This window comes from Nycticebus coucang, chromosome 18, assembly GCF_027406575.1.
Source record: "Nycticebus coucang isolate mNycCou1 chromosome 18, mNycCou1.pri, whole genome shotgun sequence".
Taxonomy (NCBI): domain Eukaryota; kingdom Metazoa; phylum Chordata; class Mammalia; order Primates; family Lorisidae; genus Nycticebus; species Nycticebus coucang.
The window spans coordinates 79,950,671-79,965,489 of record NC_069797.1 but is presented as its reverse complement, the minus strand read 5'-3'; the positions used below and the strand labels follow the sequence as shown (position 1 = coordinate 79,965,489).

At 48.3% G+C, this 14,819-nt stretch overlaps 1 protein-coding gene across 1 annotated transcript in view; it reads right to left on the bottom strand.

Moving 5' to 3' along the window:
• FOXK2 (forkhead box K2) overlaps positions 1-14,272 on the bottom strand; it is a 53,932-nt gene extending 39,660 nt beyond the window's left edge. The window contains exon 1 of the mRNA XM_053569261.1: positions 13,692-14,272. Within this exon, the coding sequence (XP_053425236.1) occupies positions 13,692-14,113 (422 nt within the window). The 5' untranslated portion in view covers positions 14,114-14,272. The remainder of the gene's footprint in view (positions 1-13,691) is intronic.
• Positions 14,273-14,819: the final 547 nt, after the last annotated feature.

Below are 14,819 nucleotides of genomic sequence, written 5' to 3'. Positions count from 1 at the left end.
ACAGCCTCGGGCTGGTCCTTCAGGAGGTATCCAAAAGGCATCGTTATCATAGGTGATAGTAGCTCCAAGCGTGTTATTGCCTCCAGGACTCTTCCAATGAGACAAGATGTGAGGGTAACAAGATAGTGATATTGATGATTCTGACCCCGTATAAGCTTCTGGGTGTTTTTGTCATTTTTAACAAAACAAAAAAAAGTTTGAAGAGTGAAGAAAGAAATTTAAACAGAAAGAATTTATAGAATAAAGATATTAAAAAATATATTTTTAGGACGGGCACAGTGATTCACACCTGTAGTCCTGGCACTCTGGGAGGCCAAGGTGGGAGAATTATCTGAGCTCAGGAGTTTGTTTTTGTTTTTTTGAGACAGTGTCTCACTTTGTTACCTTGAGTAGAGTGCCTTGGCATCACAGCTCACAGCAATCTCAAACTCTTGGGCTCAAGCAATTCTCTTGCCTCAGCCTCCCAAGTAGCTGGGACTACAGGTGCCTACCACAATGCCAGGCTTTTTTTTTTTTTTTTGAGTCAGAGTCTCACTATGTCATCCTCAGTAGAGGGCCCTGATGTCACAGCTCACAGCAACCTCTGACTCTTAGGCTTAAACGTTTCTTTTGCCTCAGCCTTCCAAGTAGCTGGGACCATAGGCACCCACCACAACACCTGGCTATTACTGTTGTTGTTGCAGCTGTCATTGTTGTTTAGCTGTCCCAGGCTGGGTTCAAACCCACCACCCTCAGTGTATGTGGCTGGCACCATAACCATTGTGCTACAGGCACTGAGCCTATTTTGTTGTTGTTGCAGTTGTCATTGTTGTTTTAGCAGGCCCAGGCTGGGTTTGAACGTGCCAGCCCTGGTGTATGTGGCTGGCGCCGAGCCAGAGCTCAGGAATTTTGAGACCAGCCTTAGCAAGAGCTTTAGTAGAGACCCTGTCTCTACTAAAACAGAAAAACTGGCCAGGCACAGTGGCTCACACCTCTAATCCTAGCACTCTGGGAGGCCAAGGTGGATAGATTGCCTGAGCTCATGAGTTTGAGACCAGTTTGAGCCAGAGACAGACCTCGTCCTAAAAACAGCCAGGTATTGCGGCAGGTGCCTATAGTCCCAGCTACTTGGGAGGCTGAGGCAAAGATTACCTGAGCCCAAGAGTTTGAGGTTGCTGAGCTATGATGCCAAGGCACTCTACCGAGGGTGATAAAGTGAGACTCTGTCTCAAAAAAATAAAAATAGGAGGGCGCCTGTGGCTTAACGGAGTAGGGCGCCAGCCCCACATGCCGGAGGTGGCGGGTTCAAACCCAGCCCTGCCAAAAAAAAAATAAAATAAATAAATAAATAAAAAAGAAACCTGCAAAAAAATTAAAAAAAAAAAAAAAAGGCTTGGCACCTGTAGCATAATGGTTACGGCGCAAGCCACATGCACCACAGCTAATGGGTTCAAGCCTGGCCTGGGCCAGCTAAACAATGACAACTGCAACAAGAAAATAGGTACAGTAATTTCATAAAAGTCTGCAACAGTGCACGGTAATGTCTAGGCCTTCACATTAATGCACCACTTAATCCCTGGCTCACCCAGAGCAACTTCCAGTACTGCAAACTCCATTCATGGTAAGTGCCCTATACAGGTGTGCCTGTTCTTTTTTTTTTTGGTCTTTTGTATCTCATGTTTGACTGTACCTTTTCTATGTTTGGATGCAGAAATACTTGTGTATCTAAAAAATACTGCCTATAGCATTCAATAACAGGTTTACAAGATAGGTACAAGAATGGTGTAGCTGGCTTGGCGCCTGTGGCTCAAGCGGCTAAGGCGCCAGCCACGTACACCTGAGCTGGCGGGTTCGAATCCAGCCAGGGCCCACCAAACAATGATGGCTGCAACCAAAAAATAGCCAGGCATTGTGACGGGCGCCTGTAGTCCCAGCTACTTGGGAGGCGGAGGCAGGAGACTCGCTTGAGCCCAGGAGTTGGAGGTTGTATGAGCTGTGATGCCACGGTACTATACCCAGGGTGACAGCTTGAGGATCTGTCTCAAAAAAAAAAAAAAAAAAAAAAAAAAAGAATGGTGTAGCTTATTGTGCATAGCCCAGGCGTATAGTAGGCTATACCATTCAGGTTTGTGTGAGCACACGCTGTGATGGTCACACATGACACAATTAGCAATGCATTTCTCAGAATGATCCCCATCATTAAGCAAGCCACGACTGCACAAAAATAAACAACAAACAAAAAAAGCCACTTTGTTTTGTCTATAATCAATAAAAAGAAGAAAAGTAGTGGAAAATGTAACATCAAAGAGTAAATTTGACTTATTTGAAATATAACCATTTGAAACTACTTCCTATGGACACTATTTACCAAATCCAAATTTAGAAGCCTATATAAAAAAAATTCACCAACAGGCCTGCCACAGTGGCTCACATCTATAATCCCAGATTATTTGAGCCCAGGAGTTCGAGGCTGCAGAGAGCTTTGATTATGCCAAAGGTCTCCAGCCTGGATGACAGAGCAAGATTCTTCTCTTTAAAAAAATGAAAAAAAAAAAAAAATTAAAAGACGAAGTTTTTTTACTGTCAATGACTGGTGACTAAACACCAAGAAACCGTATCACGGACTGCACCTTTTAAGGAGGGGCTTTGATGACAATGACATCATACCAGAAATTAATTCTCCAATGGAAGCAGGAACACAAAAACTGCAACAACTTAGCTATAACTCAGGGTTTTCCCCCATTAAACATAAATGTTTCATTAAACATAAATGTTTCCAGAATATTTGTATCAATCTAACTAAAGTCAATTAACGTGACTAAGAACATACAAGCAGAAGAGTGTTAGGTTACCACTGCCTTACAGAGCTGAAATCAATCTTCTCAGATCCAGAGATAAAACTTAGAGAAAAATCTAGAGAAAAAAACATTCTGTGGTTTGTTTGTTTGTTTTTTTTTTTTTTTTTTTTGAGACAGTCTTACCATGTAGCCCTGGGTAGAGTGCAGTGACGTCACAGCTCACAGCAACCTCAAACTTTTGGGCTTAAGAGATTCTCTTGCCTCAGCCTCCCAAGTAGCTGGGACTATAAGCACCCACCACAGTGCCCGGCTATTTCATTGTTGTTTGGCAGGCCCAAGATGGACTGGATTCCACCAGCCCTGGTGCATGAGGCTGGTGCCCTACACACTGAGCATGGGTGCTAAGCCCAGCACTTTGCACTATTCTCAAAGGTGCAAAGGGAGAGAATCACCCAGTGGTTCCACCTGAGGTCTCTCCACCCTCAGGTTTCAGAATTTTAGAAAAAGTGCTTTCAGTTTAACTTGAACGAATGCTTTGGTAGCATAAAGGCTTTAAGCAAGCACCTTTTTTTTTTTTTTTTCACTTTTTGAGACAGCCTCTCACTCAGTTGCCCTGGGTAGAGTGCCCAACATCAGCCTACTTCACAGCGACCTGAAACTTCTGGGCTCAAGTGATCCTCCTGCCTCAGCCTCCTGAGTAGCCGGGACTATAGGCACCTGCCATAACACCCGGTTGGTGTTTCTGTTTTTAGTAGAGATGGGGTCTTGCTCAGGCTGGTTTTCAACTCATAACATCAAGAGATACACCTGCCTCAGCCTCCCAGCGTGCTGGGATCACAGGTGTGAGCCATGGTGCCCAGCCGAGCAAGTACCATTGGTTGAAAAAAATTATCAAACTCACCATTAGTAGGGCCAAGAGTGACAGTCGCATTTCACCAACTGCAAGATTACTGTGCAGCAGGGTCTCCACTCCACTGCTGACACTGGGCTGCTTACTTTCTGTAACCATGGAGTATTAACACCAGCCCTCCCAGTTTGTGTCAACCAAGTGTGTCTCCAGACACTGCCACATGTTCCAGGCAGGGGAGGGGAACAGACTCACCCTAATGAGAACCACTATTGTATTTCAATACCTTGCCCTGGACAAAGCATGCAAGCATTCAATCTCGAATGACAAACTGCAACAAAACCCAAATACTATCTAAAAATCCTATGGAGCTCTCAGCAGAGCATTTCCCCTGTTCCTGTCAGATCAGCTGAGGCATACAAAACCCGACATACTCTAAACTGACACCCACTAGGACAAGCAACGCCTCCGAGGCTGTGGCTCTAGGCTGGGTGTTGCCTCTCTGTGCACCTGGGATGACAGAGGTAACCCCTTGTGAGGGTGTACAAAGCCTGCTTCAAATCATAGAGACTGAAATGCTTGCCTTAAACATGCCTTATGGGTATTGTATTTCATTAGCAAATTCAAAAATCCCTCATGGAAAAGTGTGATAGTTGACTTACTACATTGCTATTATTTAAAATATTGTAAACTGCTCCAAAAACCAAACATAAAAAAAGAGCCACACAAAAATGTTAAACAGGTAAGAATACCTTCCAAGGGCCGTGCCTGTGGCTCAGTGACTAGGGCACCGGCCCAATATGCTGAGGGTGGCGGGTTCAAACCCAGCCCCCGCCAAACTGCAACAAAAAAACAGCCGGGCATTGTGGCGGGCGCCTGTAGTCCCAGCTGCTTGGGAGGCTGAGTCAAGAGAATCGCGTAAGCCCAAGAGTTAGAGTTGCTGTGAGCCGTGTGATGTCATGGCACTCTACCTGAGGGCGGTACTGTCTCTACAAAAAAAAAAAAATACTATCCAAAATGATAACCAGGGTTAGGGTTCATTAAAAGCTTTCTAATTGGGCGGCGCCTGTGGCTCAAGGAGTAGGGCGCCGGTCCCATATGCCGGAGGTGGTGGGTTCAAACCTAGCCCCGTCCAAAAGAAAAAAAAAAAAAAAGAGCTTTCTAATTGGGGCGGCGCCTGTGGCTCAGTAGCTAAGGCGCCAGCCCCATATGCCAAGGGTGGCGGGTTCAAACCCGACCTCAGCCAAACTGCAACCAAAAATAGCCGGGTGTTGTGGTGGGCGCCTGTAGTCCCAGCTACTCGGGAGGCTGAGGCAAGAGAATCGCTTAAGCCCAGGAGTTGGAGGTTGCTGTGAGCTGTGTGAGGCCACGGCACTCTACCAAGGGCCATAAAGTGAGACTCTGTCTCTACAAAAAAAAAGCTTTCTAATTTAGAAATCCTCTTTTCTTCATTTTCCAAAAAAAAAAACCCCAAACCCCTTTCTCCTTAGCCAAGAAAGAATAGCTGCATTTTCACAATGAAAAAATCTGTCACTCCCACAGCACCATCACGTGTGCACAACGCTTCTACAGCCAGACAGACCTGCTGGTGAGTGGAACACCATGTCTGCTACAACCCCCACATGATGACCAGCACCTGAAAACCACAAACAACAGTAATGCTAAATTAGCAGCTAACGGGCACACGTTCCCAACACGTACCAATGGGTACACTAACGTATGGGACTGGTCTCTGCCTTGGGAGACCAGGAGGAGAAAGAGGAAGACCATGCTCAGGGAGAAAGTTGTGTGAGAAAGTGAATTACAGCCCCAGAAATGAAAAAGCAGGTCAGAAAGTGCCTCAGAAGCCCCTTTTTTACTCCCTGGGACTGACAGTTTCGAGGATGACACATTACCTACCACTCCTAGGGGATCACCCTGAAAAGCAGCTGGGTGACAGTCAAGGTTCACAGGGGAGCTTACCTTCAAGTTCTCACTGTCTCTCAGAAAGAAACAGTGGCCAGAGTTTCTGAAGTACATATGGTTTGTTAGACTTCAATAAAAAAGTAGCCAAAAAAGAAAAGAAAGAAATAACCAGGCACACGGCTCACGCCTATAATCTCAGCTATTCTGGAGGCTCAGGTGGGAGGACAGTCTGAGCCCAGAAATTTAGGACCAGCCTGGGCAACTTAGAGAGACCTTGTCTCTCTGAAGAATAATTAGCCAGGCATGGGAGCACACACCTGTAGTCCTAGCTTCTCAGGAAGCTATGGGGGGAGAATCACTTAAGTCCAGGACTTTGAATCTGCAATGATCTATAATTGTGCCATTGCACCCTGCCCTGCAACCAAGACCCTATTTCGAAAAATATAAATTAAAAAAATTTTTAAGGGCAGCGCCTGTGGCTCAGTGAGTAGGGCGCCGGCCCCATATGCCAAGGGTGGTGGGTTCAAACCCAGCCCCAGCCAAACTGCAACAAAAAAATAGCTGGGCGTTGTGGACGCCTGTAGTCCTAGCTGCTCAGGAGACTGAGGCAAGAGAATTGCGTAAGCCCAAGAGTTAGAGGTTGCTGTGAGCCGTGTGACGTCATGGCATTCTACCCGAGGGTGGTACAGTGAGACTCTGTCTCTATATATATAAAAAAAAATTTTTTTTTTTTAAAGAAAACAACTGGGCAGTCTCAGCGTCTATAGCTCAGCAGCTAGGGCGCCAGCCACATACACCAGAGGTGGTGAGTTCAAACCCAACCCAGGCCTACCAAAGAACAATGACAACTACAACCAAAAAATAGCTGGGCATTGGCTCGGTGCCTGTGGCTCAAGTGGCTAAGGCACCAGCCACATACACCTGAGCTGGCGGGTTTGAATCAGCCCGGGCCCGCCAAACAATGATGGCTGCAACCAAAACATAGCCGGGCGCTGTGGCAGGCGCCTGTAGTCCCAGCTACTTGGGAGGCTGAGGCAGGAGAATGGCTTAAGCCCAGGAGCTAGAGGTTGCTGTGAGATGTGATGCCACAGCACTCTACCCAGGACAACAGCTTGAGGCTCTGTCTCAAAAAAAAGCAGCTGGGCATTGTGGCAGGCACCAGTAGTCCCAGCTACTTGGGAGGCTAAGGCAAAAGAATCGCTTAAGCCCAAGAGCTGGAGGTTGCTGTGAGCTGTGACACTACAGCACTCTGCTGAGGGTGACATAATGAGACTGTCTCAAAAAAAAAAAAAAAAGAAAAGAAAAGAAAGGAAATTAGAAAACAGCTGAGCATAGCAGCTCATGTCTATAATCCCAGCTACTGTGGAGGCTGAGTTGGGTGAATTGTTTAAGGCCAAGGAGTTCAAGACCAGCCTAGACAACATAGCAAGACCTAATCTCTTTAAAAATCTTTTTTTCATAATCTCAAAAAAAGGAAAATAATATATTGTGAGCTGCTAAGTTTTTCTGCTGGAAATCTTTAATTCTAAAATGGCAGTGCCGTCAAAGGTATGAAGTATTAATGAACAAGTAAGCTTCCAATCAGACAGCAAGACCCTAAACGTAAACCAGCGTCTCTGCCTCCTCCCCAGGCAGAGGCACTCCCCTTTTCCATTGTAAGCAACAAAGATTGGTAAGCAAGCTGAGAAGGGTGGCTGTGGGTACAAAGGCACCAGCAGATGGACCTCTCCCAGGACCTGGCTGGCCCCGGACAATGCCAGCCATGACCCACAGCCTATCTTTATCCTCAGGCCCTGATGGACCATGCAGAAACTTCAAACTACACTCATTACTTCCAAGAAGCCTTCAATCAATTTAGTGCACACACGTGTTCAGGTGTGTGGGTGATGTGAGCAAGCGTGCCCTTTGGAATACTTCTCCCTTTGTATCACGTTTTCTGTCATCTGCTAGTGGCAGTCACACTTTAGACCATCATGGGCCCCATGTATCAGGCCCCAAGCAACCTGCTAAGGACACTATGATGGACAAAACAGATGCAGACCCTGACGTCTACCAAAGGTGGCGCAGTGTCACACGAGGTGAGACTGACACTCAGGCCCCAGCGACCACTACAGTTGTCATATAGGCTTCTTTCTCAAAGTGTGCTTGAAATTAAAATTATTTTTAATCTAAAACATCCTGAACTACTCAAGTAAACATTATTAAAATAAGCCCTCTGAGCTTTACCACTGGAAGAACTACCGAACAGTGGGTCAAGTAGAAGCAAGCTGGTTGCTGGGTTTTTAACTTAAAGTAACAATTATGCTAAAATAGCTGCACCCTGTTCCCAGTGTCTATAAATTCACTGATAAAAATGTATCTTGATTTGCCAAACGAGTGCACATTATAGCTTTTAAAGAAAAAATACACAGTAGTCATTAAAGGTATAATTTGTACACTGAGCAATCTTTATGTGCAAAGCAGGATGTGCCCCTCTGCTAAGAATCTGCTTTTCATAACAACACGTGGCCAATTCCTGTGTTCTCAGTTCTACCTGCAAGTCCGTCAAGAAAAGTTAAGGAATTCAGCCAACCTAGCAGCCCATAAATAAGAAAACACGACAGACCTTCCTAATGGCTCTGTTCTGACCAGTTTTGCTCAGGTCCTGAAATTTTATTTTTTCCCACTAGGAGCTCTATCTTCCTCGTGGGCTCTTGGTGGTCAGCAGGTTTCCACTCCTCCTGACCCCCATCTCACCTCCATCCATCCTCCTTCCCCCTCCCTCACACACACCCCTACTCCCCTCTCCAGCCCTACACCCAGCAGCCTTCTTCCTCATCCTGGAGACCACAGCCCTGGAGGGTGCCCAGAACTTCCTGACTGCCCTGGCAACCTCCTTAACTTCCTCCTTTCTAGTGAACCCAGATCCTTTCTGAGTAGGACCAAGCCATTGTGAGTTACTTCAATTTGTTTCTTGGAGTCTCCATCTGGAAAACTCCAGAGCTTGTCTGCTTACCCCGCTACAGTCCACACCTAAATGGACACTACCTCTGATTTAATGGACACATCTTCAGATACATTACCAAACTTAATCTGCAGGTTAAAATGTGCCCGGTAAGAAAGTATTAAATTATCAACAGGCAGACCTGACAGGCAGTTAATCTGGCACAGGAATAAGGATCATTTTTCTAAATAAAATACAATTTTAGTTTTTGTACATTAATAGTCTGGGGCAATAGTAAATTCAACTTCTTCTGTTTATGTCTGGCTATTAGATATTCTAGGATCTTACTCATCAAAAATGTATCAAATTTAACTTTTAAAATCTAAACTACTAAGTCGCTTATTTTTATTTAAAAATTATACTTAGTTTGCTACCATGCAACAAGAGCAACAGCAACAAACCTACACATTCCTGTCCGATTGATCTTTCTAAAACACTACTGGTCTCAGATACCAGAACAGGTCCTTTGACAAACAAGGACTCTGTCCTCAAAGAGAACAGTCTTCGCTCTGTCACTGATCAAAGAAAGAATGCCCCTCCAGGCACAGGCAAACCTGGAGCTCCAGAGGGGCCAAAACCTACCCTAAGGTCTCAGCCTTACTGCCCATGCTCCAGCACCAGGCTACAGGCCCAGCCATTCCTGTGAGGCCACCCCTATTGCCCACCTCCAGGAGCCCCACCTAGGAGCCCCCACAGAGCCCACCCTGTGGTCCCAGTAACATTTGTGCTGCCAGCAAGTTAGTGGCTCTCAGAAAAGAAAACGATCCATAACTGGCCGAAAAGCAACGACTTCCAGAAATTACTTGTTTTCTGGAAAACCACACATGCTAATGCTCCTATGCACACTGAGCCCCCATTATACACCTGTTCACACGGGCCCTGGCACTCACCAACCACTGTAGAAAAGGCACTTGTATTGGGCACCCATACCTCAGTGGTTAGGGTGCCGGCCACATGCTCTGGGACTGGTGGGTTCGAACCAGGCCCAGGTCTGCGAAACAAAAAAACAATAGCTGGGTGTTGTGGCAGGCGCCTATAGTCCCAGCTACTAAGGAGGCTAAGGCAAGAGAATCACTTGACCCCAAGACTTGAAGGTTGCTGTGAGCTGTGATGCCAAAGCACTCTACCAAGGTGACCAAGTGAGACTCTGTCTCCATAAATTAAAAAAAAAAAAGAAAGAAAAGGCACTTGTATTAACATCCTACCAAAATTTTAAAATATGACAGCCAAGAACAGGATCACAGTCCTCATCTTTCTTTCTTCCTTTCAAATCATTATTCAGTGTTTCAATGATATGCTAAAACCACACCTTAAAACTAAGCTTCTTACGTACTCTTCCAAATTCTCTCTGAAGTCTTAATACAAATTCAAGATGTAAATTCATAATTAAAGTTGTCATTGAAATAAAATCATCATGGTTCAAATAAGAGACCAACTATGGGTTGCCATATTTTTTAACCTATAGTGATTCTAGATTAATTAAGCAGGGCTGGGCACAGTGGCTCATGCCTGTAACCTCAGCATTTCAGGAGGCTGAGGTGAGAGGACTGCTTGAGGCCAGAACCGGGACAACAAAGTAAGACCCTCTCTCTACAAAAAAATAAAAATAAGGAAGCTAATATGCAAATCTGAAATATGCATTAGCAATATTTCAGCTTCTGCATAATTACTCTAAATTACATGGGCTTTTAAGCTTATATACTTGATTTGATTTTTAAACTTTTTTTTTTTTTTTTTGAAACAGAGTATCACTTTTATTGCCCAGGCTAAAGCACAGCAACCTCCAACTCGTAGGCTCAAAAGATACTCCTGCCTCAGCCTCCAAGAAGCTGGGACTACAGGTGCCTGCTACTATGCCCAGCTAGTTTTCTTTTTCTTTTTTATTTTTTTTTTTGTAGAGACAGAGTTTCACCTTATCGCCCTCGGTAGAGTGCCGTGGCGTCACACAGCTCATAGCAACCTCCAAATCCTTGGGCTTAGGCGATTCTCTTGACTCAGCCTCCCAAGTAGCTGGGACTACAGGCGGGCCTGCCACAACGCCCGGCTATTTTTTTGTTGCAGTTTGGCCGGGGCTGGGCTTGAACCCGCCACCCTCGGCATATGGGGCTGGCGCCCTACCCGCTGAGCCACAGGCACCGCCCCTCGTTTTCTTTTTCTTTTTAGTAGAGACCAGGTCCTGTGCTTTTTTTTGTTTGTTTTTGAGATAGAGTCTCACTTTTTCACTCTTGGTATAGAGTACCATGGCGTCACAGCTCACAGCAACCCCAAACTCTTTTTGTTTTGCAGTTTTTTTGGCTGGGGCTGGGTTTGAACCCACCACCTCTGGCATATGGGGTCAGCGCTCTACCCCTTTGAGCCACAGGCGCCGCCCAGCAACCCCAAACTCTTGAGCTCAAGCGATTCTCTTGCCTCAGCTTCCCAAGTAGTTGCAACTACAAGCACAACGCCCAGCTATTTTTAGAGACAAGGTCTTGCTCTGGCTCAGGCTGGTCTCGAACCTGTGAACTCAGGCAGTCCACCCGCCTCGCCCTCCCAGAGTCCTAGAAACTTAAAAAACTTACTAATTTGAATGCTAACCTTAAACTGAAGAAATAGATTCTTAAAACAATTTATCTACCTTTCACCAGTACCAATTATAGTACAATTTAGAGGTCATTCTGTTAACCTGTGTTACTACCCTACACCAAAAATGTGGAAATTGGCCAGGCACGGTGGCTCATGCCTGTAATTCTAAGCACTCTGGGAGGCCAAGGCAGGTGGATTGCCTGAGCGCAGGAGTTTGAGACCAGCTTGAGTCAGGGGGAGACCTCGTCTCTAAAAATAGCTAGGCTTTGTGGCAGGCACCTGTAGTCCCACCTACTTGGGAGGCTGAGGCAAGAGAATCACTCGAGCCCAAGAGTTTAAGGATGCTGTGAGCTATCAAGCCACGGCATTGTACCAAGGGCAGTAAAGTGAGACTCTGTCTCAAAAAAAAAAAAAAAAAAGTGGAAATGATGTTTTATAGAATGGCAGGTGCTGAAATAGCCTCTGAGGTGATCAGTGAATTTACAAGGAACAAACACCAAAATCTCTTCTGTGAAAAAAGCCACCCCCTTGGGTTACCAGGCCTATATCAAGTCCAGGACTTGTGTTGGCTTTGGAGGCCACTGGCCACTTCCCTGTGCACAAGTTGGAGGTGAAAGTCAGAGGCCTGGCCTCCATCTCACCCCTCTTCCTACTGATCTCCTCCGCAAGGCTCAGAATTGTGCTTACTCCCTCACTGAAGGGTCAATTAATTTCCATGTTTACCAAGTTGGCATGTGCAGAACTCAATTCAACACAAGTGATTCTGACCAAACAGTAATAAAAAAGTTTTTTTAACTTAATTTTTATTTATTTATTTATTCATTTTTTTGAGACAGAGTCTCATTTTATTGCCCTCGGTAGAGTGTCGTGGCGTCACAGCTCACAGCAACCTTCAACTCCTGGGCTTAGCCAATTCTCTTGCCTCAGCCTCCCAAGTAGCTGGGACTACAGGCGCCCGACACAATGCCCGGCTATATTTTTTGTTGCAGTTTGGCCAGGGCCGGGTTTGAACTCACCACCCTCGGTATAGGGCCAGTGCCCTACCCACTGAGCCACAGGCACAAGAGTTTTTCTCTTAAACTCAAAAATTTCAGAGTAAACATATAATATCCTTTGTTGTGACACTGAGTTTTTGGTAAACAACAAACTGCCAGATTAAAAGGCAACCGTGGGCGGCGCCTGTGGCTCAAGGAGTAGGGCATATGCCGGAGGTGGCGGGTTCAAACCCAGCCCCAGCCAAAAAAAAACACAAAAAATAAAATAAAAAATAAAAACTGTTTAAAAAAAAAAAGGCAACCGTTAGGCACCTACCACTGATTTTAGCATTTTGCTTAGAAAGTAATAGTCTTTAAAATACTGCTATCAAAAAAAAAAAATACTGCTATCAAGGTTTAAGAAATAAGCTGGTACACCTTCCCCTGGCTATCTAAGCAACAACACAGCATGTGTGCCCCGCCCCCCTCCCCCACACAATCAAGCAACACAGCTCTTCCCAGCATCTCCCAACAACCGATTGCAGTTAAAAATACCAGTATGTGTACAAGAGCTGTATTTGCAATATCTAGATAGAAATGAACCCCTGAAGAATAATTAGCATTTCCTAGACAGGTTTGTTTTTCATGCAGAGTAAATGATAACGTCATAAAAAAATCACAAAAACAAGCTGATTGGTTTTGCAAAAGGACTCAGGCCCACACCGACTTTATACCAAGTAGTAATTTCTAAATCATTGACTATCTTTTTTAAAAAGTTTTTGTTCAGTATCCATTTTTCCAAAATTTTAAGGCTCAGGGCATGGATTTAAAATTTATCCTGTTTGAAGACTTTTCAACTTCAGGCTACCAAAAACATGGGGGTGGGGGGCCAGAGGAGTCAAACACAGCACTCTTGAAGTATTTAACTCTGAAACTGTGAACCAAAAGGAAGTATCAGACAACCCTTTATCAGTTAAGATACAGGTTTTTGTTTGGGGCAAATACACACATTTTAACCTTTCTGTTCACTACGACCTACCTGCTGGTTAGGAACAACCAAACACGCAAACGCCCAGAACAGCGTCCCCAAAGCCCTCGCCCGGGAGCACGCGGCTGTCTAATTTTGGGACGGCGAAGGCCTGGGAGACTGCACCTGCCGGGTGGGGGCCGAGGGGACCGTGCTCCACGTCCCCGCTGGGGGTAGTGGTCTGGGATACGGCTGGGATCCAACTGGGCTGACGGGCATGGGTCTGGGCTCTGGTCATGGGGGCAGAGGACAGGCTCGAGGGAGTGGGTCTTGGGTGGGATCGGGTCTAATTCCGCTCCGCCTAGAGTCAGGCTCTGGGTCCGGTGCTGGCAGGTGGGGACGACGGGGTTTAATTCCTCCCGACCGCGAGTCTGGGCGGTGGGCGGGGTCGCGTGAGTCCCGGCCGGGGGTGGGGCCCGGGTCCGGTCCCGGTCGTCGCGGGACACTCGGGATGTGGGTTGGGAGTCGTGCCGTGGGCCCCGACAACGACTCGGCGGGAAGCGTGTGATTCGAGTCCCAGTGGCGGGGACCGTGCGGGTCTGGGGTCGCTGTCCGGCCCCCGCCCGGCGCGCCAGGCCGCAGACCCCGCCCCCGCCCGCAGGCGGCCACTCACACGCGCGGCAGCTGCAGCGGCGGCGCCCCGCGCCTCTGGAACACGCCGTCCACGAACACGCCGTTCTTGCCGAGGCAGCGCAGGTAGAAGTCGCCGCCCGTGTCGGGCCTGGGCTGCGCGGCCGGCGGCTCCGGGGCCGCCCCGCCATGGCCGCCGCCGCCGCCCGGGGGCGTGAAGATCTCGAGGTGGCGCCGGGAGATGAAGCTCGAGTGCCCCATGCTCACGTCCACCGAGCCCTGCGACGAGTTGCGCCCGATGGTCACGGAGCGCTTCTTCATCAGATACTCAAACTCGCGGCCCTCGAGTCGCGCCACGGCCCAGCCGCCCGGCGGGGACCCGCCGCCCCCGGCCCCGCCGCCCCCGGCCGCGCCGCCCGCTGGTGGGGGGCCCACGCCCGAGAGCGCCGCCGCGGCCGCCGCCATCGGCCTGCGTGAGGGCCCGCCAGCCGCTCGGCGCGGGCGCGGGTGGCGCGGGCCGTGGCCCAGGCGGGAGGTCGGGCGCCGCGCTCCGCAGCGAGGCCCAGCCGAGGCCGCCGGCCGGCGAGCGAGCGAGCGGCGCGAGGGGCGGGAGCACGCGCAGCCGCGCCACCCAGCCGGCGCGCCGGACCCGTCCCGGGCCGACGGACGGCCGCTTCGGCCAATGAGGGTGGAGCACGGCAGTGGGGCTACCGCAGCCGGCCAATGGCGAGGCACGCATCGCCTAGCGCCAGCACGTCCCGCGACGACGCCCCGACGCAGACCGGGCTCTGGGCGGCGCGAAAACCTGGGACGGAAACCCGATTTGGCGCGGGATTGGGGCGGCGAAGGGCGGCGGGCGGCTGGGCCTGGTCAGCCCGGGGCTGAGGTTGCCGCAGGCGGACTGGCGGACGCGGGCGGCGACCAAACTTTAGGCTCACCGCCTCCCCGAGGATACTTCTGAGACGTGTCGCCGTCATGGTGGGCACCACTTTTTCTAAGGGGTATTTGGGATGTTAGGCAGTTAGACCCTGACAGTATTAAAAGTTAGTGTTTTAACCACAGTAAAGAATAATCATGAGCTCCCTCCCCCGCCAAAGCCCTGCAGCAGAGAGCAAAGCCCACGCGGGTCCGCGGGCGCTGACTCCACGTGGACAGTCTCAGGACTCGGGGA